At 41.3% G+C, this 15,010-nt stretch overlaps 1 protein-coding gene across 1 annotated transcript in view; it reads right to left on the bottom strand.

Annotated features, from left to right (window-relative positions):
* Window positions 1-15,010, bottom strand: part of ITGA9 (integrin subunit alpha 9) — a 224,890-nt gene that overhangs the window by 82,176 nt on the left and 127,704 nt on the right. Inside the window, exon 17 of the mRNA XM_068935830.1 lies at window positions 11,741-11,817. Within this exon, the coding sequence (XP_068791931.1) occupies window positions 11,741-11,817 (77 nt within the window). The remainder of the gene's footprint in view (window positions 1-11,740; window positions 11,818-15,010) is intronic.

The following is a 15,010-nucleotide window of genomic DNA, read 5'->3' as shown; positions in this document are numbered from 1 at the left end:
GACTAGCTCCATTGGAGGAAGTTATGTGGCTGAGAAATAGGGGTCCCATTTTTCTTTTTTTTTTTTAAATCTGTGAAAGACCTAAGTGAGTAAACAACGCTAGCAATGTGACAGATCCAAAGCAGACTACTGCCTTCATCATCCAGCACTGCAGTAGCAATCTTGAAAATCCTTCCCTTGTTGGGGTTTCGTCACAGCCTCTAGAGTCAGGACAAACTTGGGGTGGGGGGGAGTTTTGCAAACACTTAAGCAAACTAGGGCCAATGAAAATCGGAAACCCTCAGCTGATCTCCTGGGACTTCGTTTGGAGTCTCAGTGCAAAACTCAGAAGTAGCAGCCCCGTGAACATATCCAAACCCAGCAAAGATTGTAAACAACCCCAGAGGCAGCAGAGCTATTGAATTTTATCCTGCTGGGTTACACCACCTCCTCATCGCATGTGCATTCAAGGTCACTTCTCTCCGCAAAGTTCAAAGCCGATCTAGATCAAGGACTCCGGTAAACACTCGAGTTTCCAAAGTTTACTCCAGGCTGCTGCACTCCCCTTCTCGCACTGAAGCATAAGGCAGTAAAGGAGCAAAGAGACCTCACACAGCTGATTACTGCAGCCTCGCTGAGCTGCGCTAAGCCGGCTGTGGTAAACCAGCTCTGGGCCCAGCGTACAAAGCCAAGGTTTCTAGCTAGGAAGGCTGAAGCCCAGACAAACGCGGAGATCGAATCAGGAGACGGAAACCGTCGTCGCCTCCAGCCGCCCTCCCCACCCCGCTGGCAGACGTTGCTGCTTTCAGTGCAAGGTGAACGGATATGGATTTCACCGAAAACCGCAGTAGCTCAAGAGCTGGTGCATGCCCTCAGAGGTGGCGTGTCCCTCAGCAGGGTATGCCCATCGGTGATGAGTACCAGCAGGGAGGAAGTGCTTCTGCTCTGATTTCAACACACAGCCGCAGGAACGTCCTTCATTAACACGCGGTCAAAGGGAGAGCGGCCGGCCGCAGAGCCTGACAGGAACTCCTGTGATTAAAACACTCACAAAAGCTCCATGTCTCTCTAAAAATGTCGCTTTGGCACAGAGCACCCCAAGTTCACTGAACTGTCAGAAAATCAAGGACAGCAGTCAAAATCTTTTTAAAAGAACTGATGAACTCTAAGGAGGACTACCACTTCCAGCCTCCACTACTCCAGGGCTACCACTACCAGCCTCCTCTATGTAGTAACAGGTAACACGACGCTGCGGGGGAAAAGGGAACGGGGAACTGGAGGAGCGGTCCACAGAGATCCTGTGTCAGCAGAGCACAGTCGGGAGTAAAATTGCGCCAATGTTACCCCAAGTGAACACGGAACAATAATATGCCAATCTTCCTCCATAGGAAGGGAGGGAACGTGCTTGCTCTGCGTGACGAACGCCGGCGCTGCAGCCAGCCCCGCGCCCCGGAGGGGTGCGGGAACTGGAATCGCTCCTGCTTCTGCTGCCCTTGTGGAACAGGGCTGCAGTTTCCAGCTCTTCAGCTCCCACCTATGTGGCAATTCAGGAATACGGCACAGGCTGTTAACTTTGACTCCTTTCCTACATCTACATCCTAATTCAAAACAAAAAAATAAATAAAAAAATAACAAAAAAAACCCCACACATGCACTTAAATGCCAAACAGTGGAACAAAACACACACTCTAGCAAAACATTTTTGCTCTTCACTGTGCTATTGAAATGAACTTTGCTACAGGTTTAAGAATATAAGCTACAGCTAGTTACCACGTTTACCAAACTTCTCTGGGGACTTTCTCTCTCTTGCCCAAAATAAATTTCTCCACATCAGTTCCCCCACAGCCACACAATACATGCCGCACCCAGCCTCCTGTGTCTTCAAACTTTAACATTTAAATCACAAGTACAGTGCAGGGGGCCACGTCCTCATAAAAATACCCCTTATCCTATCACCCTACAGAAATCCGTTGCCTTTCTTTTATTATTAGCAGCAATTTCAATTGTACCCAGATGTTCATAACCCTTTATAAACAGAACTGAAGCATCAACGGGGAAGGAGCCGACTCTGCTTTCACACCGTGTTTACTCCAGGGAGCAGCTTTTCATTGGAATGGAGTTACCCTGGTTTATGAAACTGTCACATGAAAGCAAGATCAGGCACAGCCTCTGCAGATGCTAAAATTGAGTCTCTCGCTCCTGCAGACACACATACAAGCTAGCATCTTTGATAACCACAAGCAGCGTCCTTGTAACCTATGCTACCTGTAACCTAAGCGTGGGCTCCTGGGACAAAGTTATTCCCATACATACTTGGGTTAAGGCTATGTCCTAAGGTTGGAACACAAACAAAAACTGACTACTAGTGGTAAAAACAAATGGTGCAAGGCACATAGCTGGAAGTTACACACACCAGCTTGATGTGCAAAAGATCTATTTCTCCTGTTTGCTCAACTACTTGAAGAGTTTCAAGTGAAGATTTTTGTCCATAGATCTGGTAGAGAAAGCAAATTTTGATGAGGGATTCAACAGCACTTTGTAACAGATTGTTAATGACCTCACTCCTAGAAACTAAGTCACCAAATAAGCCACATTTTTACCAGAGAAATTATGCCTTTAGAAACTGATTTCCTATTTAAATCTGATTAAACAGGTTTGGTGGTTTGTCCCATTTTGGGAATGCTGGGGTGCACTATGTGATTTAAAAGCATACTCAGCTGAGCATGGAAGAGGGGAAAAATCACCAGTGCCCCATATACTCATCACTTTTAGAGGTCAATAAAAGACAGTTCATCAGAGATGAATAGTCAGAAACAGTAGAGGTTTGTTACTTCAGGAAATTTGTTTTCCAGTAGCAGATATTGTACATCACGAAAAGGTTATGTCTAAATGTCTAACATGATAACCAACATATACCCGCTAACGTATCAGCAACACTTCTCCTTTATTTCAACCCTATCGCAAGCTCATAACCAGCAACATGATTTACCTGCTGACCTACAAAGAACCTCAGATTTTGTCATTGCAGGATATACTAAAAAAAAGTTCATGCATGTGTTCATATATGTGTGTGTGTGTGTGTGTGTGTGTATGTATCCACCGAGATTTAGTTTGGAAATGCAAAACAGTGCATCTGCTTTCCACTGCAGTCTGTCCAGTATCAAGAACTTCAACTTTTTGAGGCAGCTAATATATGACAGCCCTGCCAGAGGTTAAACTTTGGTTTTCTTAGCTATACACTTTGGTTGATAGAGCAGGCAACAACATGGTGCCTTGCATTTTCTTAGGTCCATAAAATGCTGATGTTGGGACGTTCACAAAGAACGCAAGGCTATACACCGGTTCAACAACCAACTCAAATTATACCAAAGGACATCACTTTTGAGTCAAGTTTAAAAAAAACAAGCAAACAGTAAAATCCTACTCGAGTAGATACAGTCAAGTGTTTTTTACAAAGCAGAGCAGTATCTAAGAAGTGGCAAGACTGGCTTGTACAATACCCCCGAGTGGTAATGCGTGGCCTGCTATTTTAAAAAAAAAGAGAGTGGAAATCTGTGTTCGTGCATTACATGTGGACGACCGAGGTTTGTTGCCACTCATCACTTGATGGCTCTATTACCATCTGGATGGGTTCAACCACCATATGTTCAAAAGAAACAGGACTGGCCACAGCTATCGAATTGAACTTTATTTATTTTTGTGAGAGATTTATGAAGCTCTGTGTGCAACTAGCCAGATGGAAACCAAAGAACCATTCCTTCATCCCCATTCACCCTCAACAGTGGAAAACATTCACTCGTTCCTGAGACGATGCTCCCACTGCAACTTGTACTACATCCTGATTAATTGCTGGCACTGCTGGGTAGCCCTTTCAGGAAACTGCAAATCAGATCCTGGATATGCTACAACAAAGTTTTCCATGTGCCTCACAAATGCAGCATTCAGTCCACTAGCAACTGGTTGTAGGTAAAAGATAAATTAGAAATCAGAACTCTGCCTCCTGGAGTCACTGACCAGACTTAATTCCAAATACAATTACAAATGTACTAATATACGCAAAACGGTATAATAATAAGCCTTCTCGTTTCATCTTTTGCAGTGCACAAAATTACCTTGAAACAGCATTAAAATATGCTACAATTTATGAAATCATTTAAATCACAGTGTGAAACTTGGCATGATTTCTTGAGAAAATAGAAAGAAATCTACTCATACACACATTCCAATGTTTTCCCATTCTTCTCTCCCTGGAAACAACTCTTCTGGTACTGAAAAGGATCTGATTTTAGGATAGGATTGGGTATGATCAAGTGGCCCGTGAGCAGCACATGACTCCCACAGGATCAATCACAGGTCTATGTTTGTGTCCCTAAAGTCAGGAATATCCAAATTTGTAAACACAGTTTAACACAAACAAGGTCCCAACTGAAAGCCCAAGAGCACTCTCCTAGCACTAGATATGCTAAACCATAGCGCGTGCTCATTCTCCTTTTGTTGTTTTGTTATGAAGCAGAAAACTAGCTCCATCTGAATAGCTCTGCTATCTAAAGTAGCCTGTCTAGGGTAAACAGAGTGCAGAAAACATTTTTGAAAGAAGTACGAGTTCAATGAAAGATATAAAAGATAAAATGAGTGAAAACAAATCCTCCATCTGCTATGAATGAAGAGGAAGGACAAAATAGATATCATCTGAGCACGTAATTAAACCCCAAATGAAAGGATATTGTTTTTCCTCATCACCAATGTTTTGTTAAGATGCACTTCGGGGGCATAAAACCACAACGGGCAGGCCATGAAACATGAGGCCTCTTTGGAAACAAATTCCTGTTGTTTGATCAAAGCAAGATAAGTGCTGAGGCGTGAGCCTGGTCAAATTTATGAAACAGCTTTGCTTCCCACATTAAACCACAAGCTTGCAGCTTTTCTCCACAGGTTTACAAAGCCTATGGTCAGTGAAAACCCTTATTTTAAAAATTGCTAAAGCACTCCTATATTCATGAAATACACTCAGAAAAGTTTTGATCTTTCTGATCAAAACTTTACGTTATTGCTCCTTCCTTTGGAGCACACTGCCGATCTGCATTGTTACTAATGCACTAAACTAATATTCTGCCCTATTATTGCTTGTGTTGGTTAAAACTAAATTGGACAAAGCTGTCAAAACACGTTTTTTTCCATGATTTCTGGATTCCTTCAGCTCAGGTTCTGTAAGAATCTGACAGGTCAAAGTGAAACTGCTGAGATTCATTTTTCAAATCCAAGTGCCTAATGTCTGATCATGTGCCCAGTGAATCAGAGGGAATACTACCACTGATTATACCGAGTCCACCAGTATATTCTTTATTTTACCTATAAGTAGCATTTGCAAAGCCTCTAGCTAGTCACCCATGTGAAATTATTCATTCTTCACAAATATAAATAATATGCTCGCGAACTTGGGAGTTGCTCCACAGCCCAGTGAGCTTGGGGTGGAGGGGAAGAGGCAAGCTCTCCCCTGTGCTTTCTCTGGGGTATGGGCTAGGCTGTCTGAGATTAAATCCCAAAAGACCCTTATCTAACCACTTACCTGCCTACTGAGTACAGAGCCGTGCATAAGCAAAAACAGATCAAAGCAGCAAAAGGAGGATTGGCAGAAACCTTGTTAATTCTTTAGCAAGTCACAGGAGGAATGTCTCTGGGGAAAAAAAAGCTTCTGTAGGCCATAAGATTCCTGGCAATACTTTTTCATCATAAATTACTATTTTATTAAAATGGAAACATTTCAAACTCAATGAAATTTTTGACAGCCTGGGTTTTTGTCCATTTGCTGGCTAATTCCAGAGGGACTGACAGAAGCAGAGATGGCCCAAGTCACAAGCCTGACCTTTCAATTTGAGAAAGGACATTTCTCAAAAATTCCATTTCACAATAAGCTTTTGAAAGCTTTGGCTTCAATGCAGAACAATTTGCAAAAACTTTAAAGTCTACAGAATGCAACCTGTCACCCTTTTGACTTTCTCTGTCTTTTGCTTACAATTCAACATTTCCAACATAAATAATCTGCAGCAATCAGTCTGTAGGGGAAGAAGGTCAATTTGAATCTGTAATAAAAGGTGGCTGTTAAGGATGCTCTAAACCAACATAATAATAATAAAGTTATATACTCTAAACAGCCAAACATACAAGCAAAAGTAGCTCAGTGGGTATGTTATTCTATTTCTAATGATAGATGAAGGATAACCTCGTGTCACACAAATATATGGGACACAGACTTCCTCTTGGAACCTTCTCAGGAATAATACTATTTATTATGGCATTTTCTATCCAAGGAGGCTCACAGTCTTGACTTTACAAACCCATTTCCATAGTACACACACAGCTCACTTCACTCATGCTGGAATACAGCAGCTTCATGACATGCTGCAACATCATTTTTCTTCTTGCACTGTTTTCCATAAGGCTGTTCAATTCATTGTGGGACACAGGCTGTCACTATATTTACACAGTTACACAGGATTTCCTCTCTAGCTGCATCTCATAAGGAAGCCACCACCCATTCTGCTCTGGTCTTTTAGCTGGTTTGTTTATTATAGCTGGAAGAAAGTCTTTTTTTTTTCAAATATCCTTACTATTACTCAAACATCTCCTCTATGGTTTTCATTCAGGTCCCATTACAATCTAAGCAGGGCTTATTGCCTTCCCAGATAGATAACCTGAGTGCCCATCAGATGGGCAGGTATCAGACTAGAAGCTGAAGCTGGTTTTATATCACAGATGAGATCTGAGTTCCTGTCTACCCTGCTCTTCCAGCAGTTTTAGGTTCTTCTTCAAAGACCGGAGTGCTTTTCTCCCATTGAAAGTAATAGCAGCATGGATGAGCAGACTTTTAAGGCTAGAAAAATCTAACCTTCCACAAAACACATACTTCAGAATTTCACCCAGCACATCGTGAGGAAACAGATGCAGTTCAGGTTCTCAACAAGTAGCTATGGGGACACTCAATAAAAATGTGTTATTTACTACATAAGCCTAACGGAAAAGACATTTGCTGTGCTGAGAAAACAGAGTGAGGCATTCAAGTCAGGCATGATATGTAATAAAGACATTTTTAATATTAGAAAACATATTTGAAAATAATAGCTAACAGAACACTCTTAATTGCATTTGCTTTTCAGTACTGAATAATTGCTGGCAAGCAAAACTAGTTTCCTATTGCTGTCCCAAAGGCTGCAGCTATAAAAATAAATCTATTGCAAAATATTTTATTCCTATATCTCTCATGGTTTCAGATTGTGCCATTAGAGCTATCTATATCCAACGAAAATACCTTCTTTATGCTAAGATACTTTTAAGTCTCTTCCTCTTCCTTCACCCTTGCTTTTTTTTTTTTAATAGGACGTTACTGCATGAATAGGGCGAGATTTCGCTATCTCCAGTGACAGCTGCAGGGTTTAACGACTGAGATTCTTTGATGGTGAGGCCATGAGGTAGTCTGTGTACTCCGTGGTGCCAAAACCTCACATGGTTATTAAGAAAAATGGATTTGAAAAGAGTCGTGACTGGAAAGATGAACTCCCTGTCTTCTGCTCCTTCAATTTCTCCCACCACTGCCTTCCATAAGTCCCCAAAATACTCCATGCGTCCTTTCCCGTGCCCCCGTTCCTAAACTGCTACCTGCACTTGTATGCTAACAGCACTCGTATGCCTACTACTAAATGCAGGCTGCATGCACTAACAAGACCTGCTGTAGCAGCCCCAGCACACAGCCATGCAGCTGTTCTGTGTGCTAGGTCTTTATGCCGGCCCTTTGACATGTATTTCCCCACATTGCTACCCGCTCTGGTCACGTTACATGCCCTTGCTGGTAGAGGCAGCATCGGAGAGAGGCAAGGAGCCCCACGGGCAGGTATGCAGCCGCAGCGCTGGCAGACCCCCACAACGGCCCTAAGCCAGCGGCTGCATGTTGGCGACGAGCTGTTCTTTCGTGATGAGATTTTACTCAGGTTACGGTGAGGCTTCACCTACATAAAGTCAGAGACCAACAGAAAAGTCGGTTGGAAACGATCTCCCAAGGGGTCGTACAAGTTCATCCTCCTCCTCCTCCTCCTCCTCGAAGCAGGACTGTGGCCAACAGGAGATGAGCCCCACTGGGACCTCTTCTAGCTGAGTCCCCAAATCCTGACACGGCAGAGAGTCCAGTATCTCTGGACAACTGGTCCCCATGCAGCACTATCCTCCTAAGTGAAAAAGTTTTCCTAGTCTCCGATCTGAACCTTCCAAGCCACAATCCATGACTGCTGCCCCCACGGCATCTGCCATGATCAGGAGGAGTTTGGTTCCCTCACCTTTGTAACTACCCTCCACCCCTACAACAAATGTGAGCAGGTTTACATGCAAACCCACGGTAACAAACGAGCCTGAAGAGAGGCTTGAGAGAGATTCGTTAACTAAAAACAAGCCCTTTCCTATTCAGGATAAATATTTTGCGACTCTTCTTTACCCCCGTGTACTGCATGTAACTCAGACCTTCAGCCAAGTGTCCAAGGACACCTTTCACCATCATAGAAGAATTAGCAAAAACAGAAAACGTGAATCACCACCACATCCCTCTCCCTCCCCCCACCACCTCAATCTTTGCAAAAGCTTTCAGAAGCAGCCAAAAAGTTTTTACAATTTTTACCCTTTCCCATGTTCAAGTAGTCCTACTCTCTCCTCCGCTCCACCAGTTTCATAGGGGAGGGTTTCAGCTCACCCAGCAACACATTTTTCACGTGTGGCAGCACCTCAACAACCTTGACAACACAAAAGGACGAGGCAAAACCAACCACAGTTTCCAGCTTATGCATGCAGGTTTGCCTGGTTCGGATAGACGGCTGCATATTAGGTCATTACCTGGACTGAGCGTTGAACATCCAGGACTCTCTATTTTTTATTTATTTATTTATTTTTAAATCAAAGTGCAGTGCTTGCTATTCAAGGGCATGTGAATAAGTGTTGGGAAGAGAAGGAAGATCCCAAAGAATCGCACAATCAGGGCAGACCTGTTTAGCTCTTGCCAACATGGGGCTGTTTTTCCTACTAGTCAATTAGTATATTGTTCTGGTATCTTCAAAGCTTGGTGCAATCTTTCAACTGTATAATTCTTACTGATTCAAATGCATTCCTGGGAAACTCTAATCAGAGCAGCTTGTCTGGTACCTGAGCTTGTACGTGTGACCTCAGCAAGCAAGTCTCATAATTATAATGTAACCTGAGAGGCAGCTAACTTTCTACATGCACAGATTCTCTAACCAGTGCATGTTTAAAAGCATATTATATTGTGAAGCACAGAATTATACATTACAATATATGGCGCTCTGCTCAGCTTTTGACCCTAACGTGCTACAAATGAATGAAAAGTGTGTAAGAATAGCCAGACTGGGTCAGTTCATGTAGTTCAGAGTCCTATATCTGACCTTTTTCCAGGAAGGAAAAAGACAAGCATATGGTGTTATTTTCCTGACATATTGCTGCAGCTTCCAGAATTCATACTTACTCCTATTACATACCTCTTCCATTAACTTTATCTATTAGATTTTTGGAACACATGTAAATTCTCAACATTTATCACACCCCAAAAGTAGAATCCACGTTAACCATGTCTTGCATGAAGACATTATCTCCTTCTGTTTATTCTTTCCATTACTCTGAATAACTTTGCATCATTAGCAAACTTTATCACCTTGCTATTCAATTTTTAGCAGATCATTTTCCTGATCAGTTATGAATATGACAAATACCACTGGCCCCAGCACAAACACTTGTGGAGGTTTCTGCATCAGGAAAACAGACCACTTATTCCTATACTTTGTTTTTTATCTTCTATCCACTCAGACGCCATTATTGAGACAAGGGCACTGCCATAGCCTTCTTAATAACAAAGTTAGCTGCTTAGTTCCTAGGTGCATATAGGAATAGATTTACTGTTCATGCTTTTTCTACAAAAACATACCCTGTGAACAGATTCTACATAAACAAGAATAATGGCGGAAAAACGTCGACAGTATTCTTCAGCATGGGGCTTGGGAAAATGACCATATTCAAGATAGGCATTTCCTTAAATCAGAATCTCTAACATGATTTTGTATTTTTAAAGACAAAAAAATCATTCTGTTTTCTTTAGAGATACTCAGTCTGTTTTGTTTCTTAATAGCTGGAGTTATTAAGACAAAGTCCTCTACCTAGAGGAAACCCATTCATTGTACTCTTGATTAATTTGACGACATCCTGTTTATCTCAAACAGGACTTCAGAATGTCACTGAATAAAAAAAGACTTGAGAGCTTTTGCTCAACATTTTGCTATAGGAATGTTGTACTGTATTTGAATAAACAAGCTCTTTTGACCGTTGTGGCTTTTAAATTGCCATGATAACGTAAATAATAGCTGTAAAAGTAAATAGTCTAATGCTCCAGTCACTCAATACAGCTCTTAGTGCTGTGATTACTATTGCACTGACCAAAAACAGTTTTTAGAACCTGTCCCTTACTTTTTATTCATTATTCCTCACCTGCAGGACAAAATTCCTCATTTGTTTTCCCAAGTTGCACAGACAAGTCTCCAATTCTACTTTTAATACATTTTGCTCATCACTAACCTCTAGCAAAAGGACAAAAATCCAGACTAATCACAGTTGAGGCTTGGACTCTGCAACCTGAGACCTAATCCAGGTCCCAGCTAATCCAATGCAACATTCCTGTCGACTTCAGTAGTGTCTGGAGAAGTCCATAACTTCTCAGATTTGATTTTGGTTCAGTTTCATCTCCAACTACAACTACAGCACATCGTAGACTTATATAAAACCTGTGTACATCTGCTGACTATTGCTTCTTTCTTTCTTTTTTGTTTTTCTACAGTAGAGCAGTTTCTTCCCTTCTCTTACCTGACCTGAAAGCAAAGTGTTTCACAGAAAGGATCTGCATCAAATAGCAAAACCCCTGACACACAATGAAATAACTCGCATCAGCACTTCCATTTCTAAAAATGTGCTAAAAATGCTGAAAAAGGGGGAAAGAGAAGTGATGTGTGAAGTTCACCTTTAGCCCAGTTTATCCAGAAATTGAATAACTATAGCCTGGCAAAGAACAGGTGTTTTCCTTGGATCACCAGTCAAAAGGGACAGCACATATCTCGTCTACTTAATGAGAGGTTTATTATCCCAGAAGAAAGTGAAATGACACACACACACCTCCAAGCTATTAACAGAAAGAAACTGACGAAGAAAGGCAATATTTCAGGAGAGTCAAAGAAGTTCAGAAATTAAAATAAGTAATTCAAGCCTCACTCAAAGATTAAACAATTTACCATAATCCAAGTTGTTACTTATTTTAATTTTCTGTGTGACATTTTTTTCTGAACGAAAATGCTTTGCCACATACAGTTTTACTCCTACCATGCCATAAACAGTATTTATTGTCTTTGAAAAATGGCATAGTCTAGCAGATTGGGACCTTACATGGGCATATTTCATTACTTTCCCTGCCCCTCTCCACTACGCTATTTTTTTCTCCAGTTTTATCTTTGTGTCTTACTTTGTGTGTGCAGAGCCTACCACAATGGGAGTTCTGATTTTATGTACTTTCTCTTAACCTTACTGCACTAAAGATGATGTTGTCGTCATCATCATTCTAGTGTGGAATAGGATATAAGAGGTCTGTGCTTGTATGTAGGATTTCCAATGCTTCTTCTATAAAATGAATAACATATGAGTATGTAAGAAAAAGAAAAAATATTCACCCACTCACCTAGACAGCAATAATTTACCCTGAAGTTTCAAATCAGCAGCACAATCATCAGACTGACAGTTCCTCTCAAAAACAGTCTGTGAAAAACAGAGAAAAGAAACGTTATAGCCTGAAAAACGTAAGATCAAAGTTCTCTTAAAGAAGCACTACGTTTGGATGAAATGAAAAAACACTGAAATTTGTGACATGGAAATGTACAGTGTGAATGTTAAGGAAATTCAAAGGCAGCCAAATCTCATCTTTATCAGAACCCTCTTTATTCTGTTACAATTGAACAAGAAGGTTCACCAAAACCAGACTCTCTCAGAGGTTTTCCTCAATTCATTCCTGCTTCTCATCTGACAAGAATTACTTCTCACACAGTATTTCTGGCACTCTTATTTCTGATCCCAACACATGTGCATGAAAATGAAACAGAAAATAAGAAACTATTTACGAAACTGTTTTCAGTCCTAAAAACTGGAACAGAAGAAATCATGAACCAAACACATTCACTGACCTACAGTGAAGACAAAGATTTAAATCATGTTTTAGATTTTACATATGGTAGGAAACATTTCAGGTATCCTACAAGCACCAGAAAATTACAACTGCGACACACCAATGATACCCTAGAACAATGGAACCGCTGTCAATCTTGTGAACTCTGGTAACCAAAGACCGCCATTTCTGAAATTAAATGGACTGATAAAACTAGGATTTGTAAAAGGCAGATACATCACTAGGCAGGGGCACACTATTTAAGCAGCAAAGTGAATGGCACGTTGACAGAAAGGGAATATGCGAGACATCTACAGAAGCCTAAGCAAACCTCTACGGGAATTCGTCATGGCTAAATGAGGCAGCCATCAGTGAGTGAGATAAGAGGGCAGAAACATATTTGTGGTGTCCAGCAAACCCAAGTTCTGTCAAGGTCACGATTACTTTTCCCCCACTGTTGAGAACAGGGACCAATACCTTTCTGGACAGCTGACTAAACTTTTTAGGTTGAAGGGTTCATTCTCTCAGGCAGGTAATGCTTTTCAGCTTATGACCTATTCAAAGGACAAATACCCAAAATAAGGATTACAAAAACTGCTCACCTAGGAAACCTGACTCTTCATGAGTCTCTTCCTTTAGTAGAAATATTCCTTCCTACAAGTTTGACTCCATGATGATTCTTATCTCCAAGTAAATATATTTCAATCATAAATGCAAAGAGACAGCAAATTGTGTAGGATGCGGACAAAGATCAGACTACACAGAGTTGCAGAGACTTGGGGCGGTGGGAAAAAACCAAACATACAGAGTTAATATGTGTTTGAATCACTCTGCCAAACTGTATTATTACCACTGGCAAAAGACTTTGAGTCCAGAGGGCATAGAGATTTCTAGTCCTCGCCTCCCTAAGGAGATTCTTACCGAAGGAGACAGCCAGCTTTACATTTTCTATACTGTCTGAGCTCTCCAAACAGACGTGGACCTTTATGAAGCTGGTTAGTGTTGGACTAGCAGATTTCAAACTATACTGTAAACTGCACTAAGCTCCAACAAGAAGATCCAACAACAAGACTCAAGAAAGTTGAGAGGTGGGTAGCTCATCTGGGGCTAGTGACTCTGCCTGTTCATTTTCCTTTCCTACCTTTCATTTTCTCAGAATTTCAGAAGTAGAAATTGGTGAGGATTTAAATGCAAGGGCTGAACTTACACTTTCTCCTTAATAAAGATTACTGCACCAAAGAGCAATAATCATGAGAGAACCCAGTCCTGAGATAGCAGCTGGCATGGGAATCACTCTCAAAATGTATATTTCAGAGGTATAGCCTCAAAATCCTCAGAACTAATCCTCAAGCACTATAGTAGCTATATATAGGAAAGGCCGCTTGACCTTCAGAGGAGAAAGAAAATTAAACTGTAAAAATATCTTTGCCTGACAGTTTCCCTGCTTGTATTGCAGAAATCTTGGCAAAGTGAACAGGGTGATCAAAGATATGACCTATACTTTTAGAAGAATAAAGTACAATAAATGCATTCAAGGAACTACCTAATAATCCTGGAACTTTGTTTCTAAATCTATAGCTCAGAAGGAATGAACAAATACCTCGTTTCCTAAAACTATTGAGCATATATCTCTTCTACCACATTATGCACTACACCACAAGCTACTTTGAAATAAACTAGGAATATTTTGTTATGCCAGAGAAACTCAAGTTCCTATGCAGTGCTAGGATGGGAGAAAGAAATACGGATGAGTCCCCAACACCAGAACTGCGTAGGAGTGAACCCTGCTTCCGTGCAGGCTCTTGACCCTGTTCAGGTTTGGGAGGGGAAGGATTTCCAGGCCCACCAGAACCTCCCAGCAGCCAGGACACCTTCAGACAGCCAGAGCTGGTTCAGCAGCCGACTCCATCATAGGCTGATGATATCTCTGAATTATTTTGCTATTTTCCACTGTTTCCCTGGACTGAACAGCTGTTGCCATGACTGCGTCCCACCTTGCTTGCGGGCCTGCTAAAGCCTCAACCCTGGCACTTCTCACAGTCAAAGCAATCTGCTTTCTCCACATTCTCTTCTGCTATGTTGGCCCCTCCTCGCTCCAACCTCCAAAACTGTTGCTTCTTCTGCCTTTCTGGTTGACTAATTCCTGACTGTTGAAATCCCTCCTGAAGAATTAGGGGGTAAACACAATGCAAGTCATAATAACGCTTGTGAAGATTGCTTATATATTCTATTACTATGTCCTTACTTGGTCTATTTGGGCTGGGATCTCTTTGGGCCAGAAACTAGCTCAACATCTGCAAGTTGTTTACAGCACAATTCCATTTTCAACATATGCACAGGCCCTACTGTAATACAATCTTTAATTTAATTTTAATTCTAAGAGATCTTAGAAGTGGCTTAGCCTTTACAATAACGTTTTAAGAGATTTATACAGCTCTTCATACGCTCAAAGTTTTGAACAAGGCAACTAATTTCCATACCACTGGGCTGTAAGTATTAATCAGACCTGCATAAAGGGAAATTGAGTAAAACAAATTGATTCATGCTGTTGAAACACTTCATAACACTTTTTGAAGTTACTGTTATCCAATGGGAAGAGAAGCAGTCCAGAACAGTGGCTTTACAGAAGTTCAAAATCCATTGATTCTTACTGAAGTCCACTTAAATTGTACCTCCCAGTTTTGAATACACTTATCAGAGATGGTCAGGAAGCTTCTGTACATAAGAAATATATTCAGGAAGAATTTCAAAGGGTTTTTTTTTTAAGGGGCTATGCAGAGCAGGAAGGGA

The sequence above is a fragment of the Struthio camelus genome, chromosome 2, assembly GCF_040807025.1.
Source record: "Struthio camelus isolate bStrCam1 chromosome 2, bStrCam1.hap1, whole genome shotgun sequence".
Lineage (NCBI taxonomy): Eukaryota > Metazoa > Chordata > Aves > Struthioniformes > Struthionidae > Struthio > Struthio camelus.
Note: the sequence above shows the minus strand (reverse complement) of the source record. Positions and strands in the feature narration are given on the sequence as shown.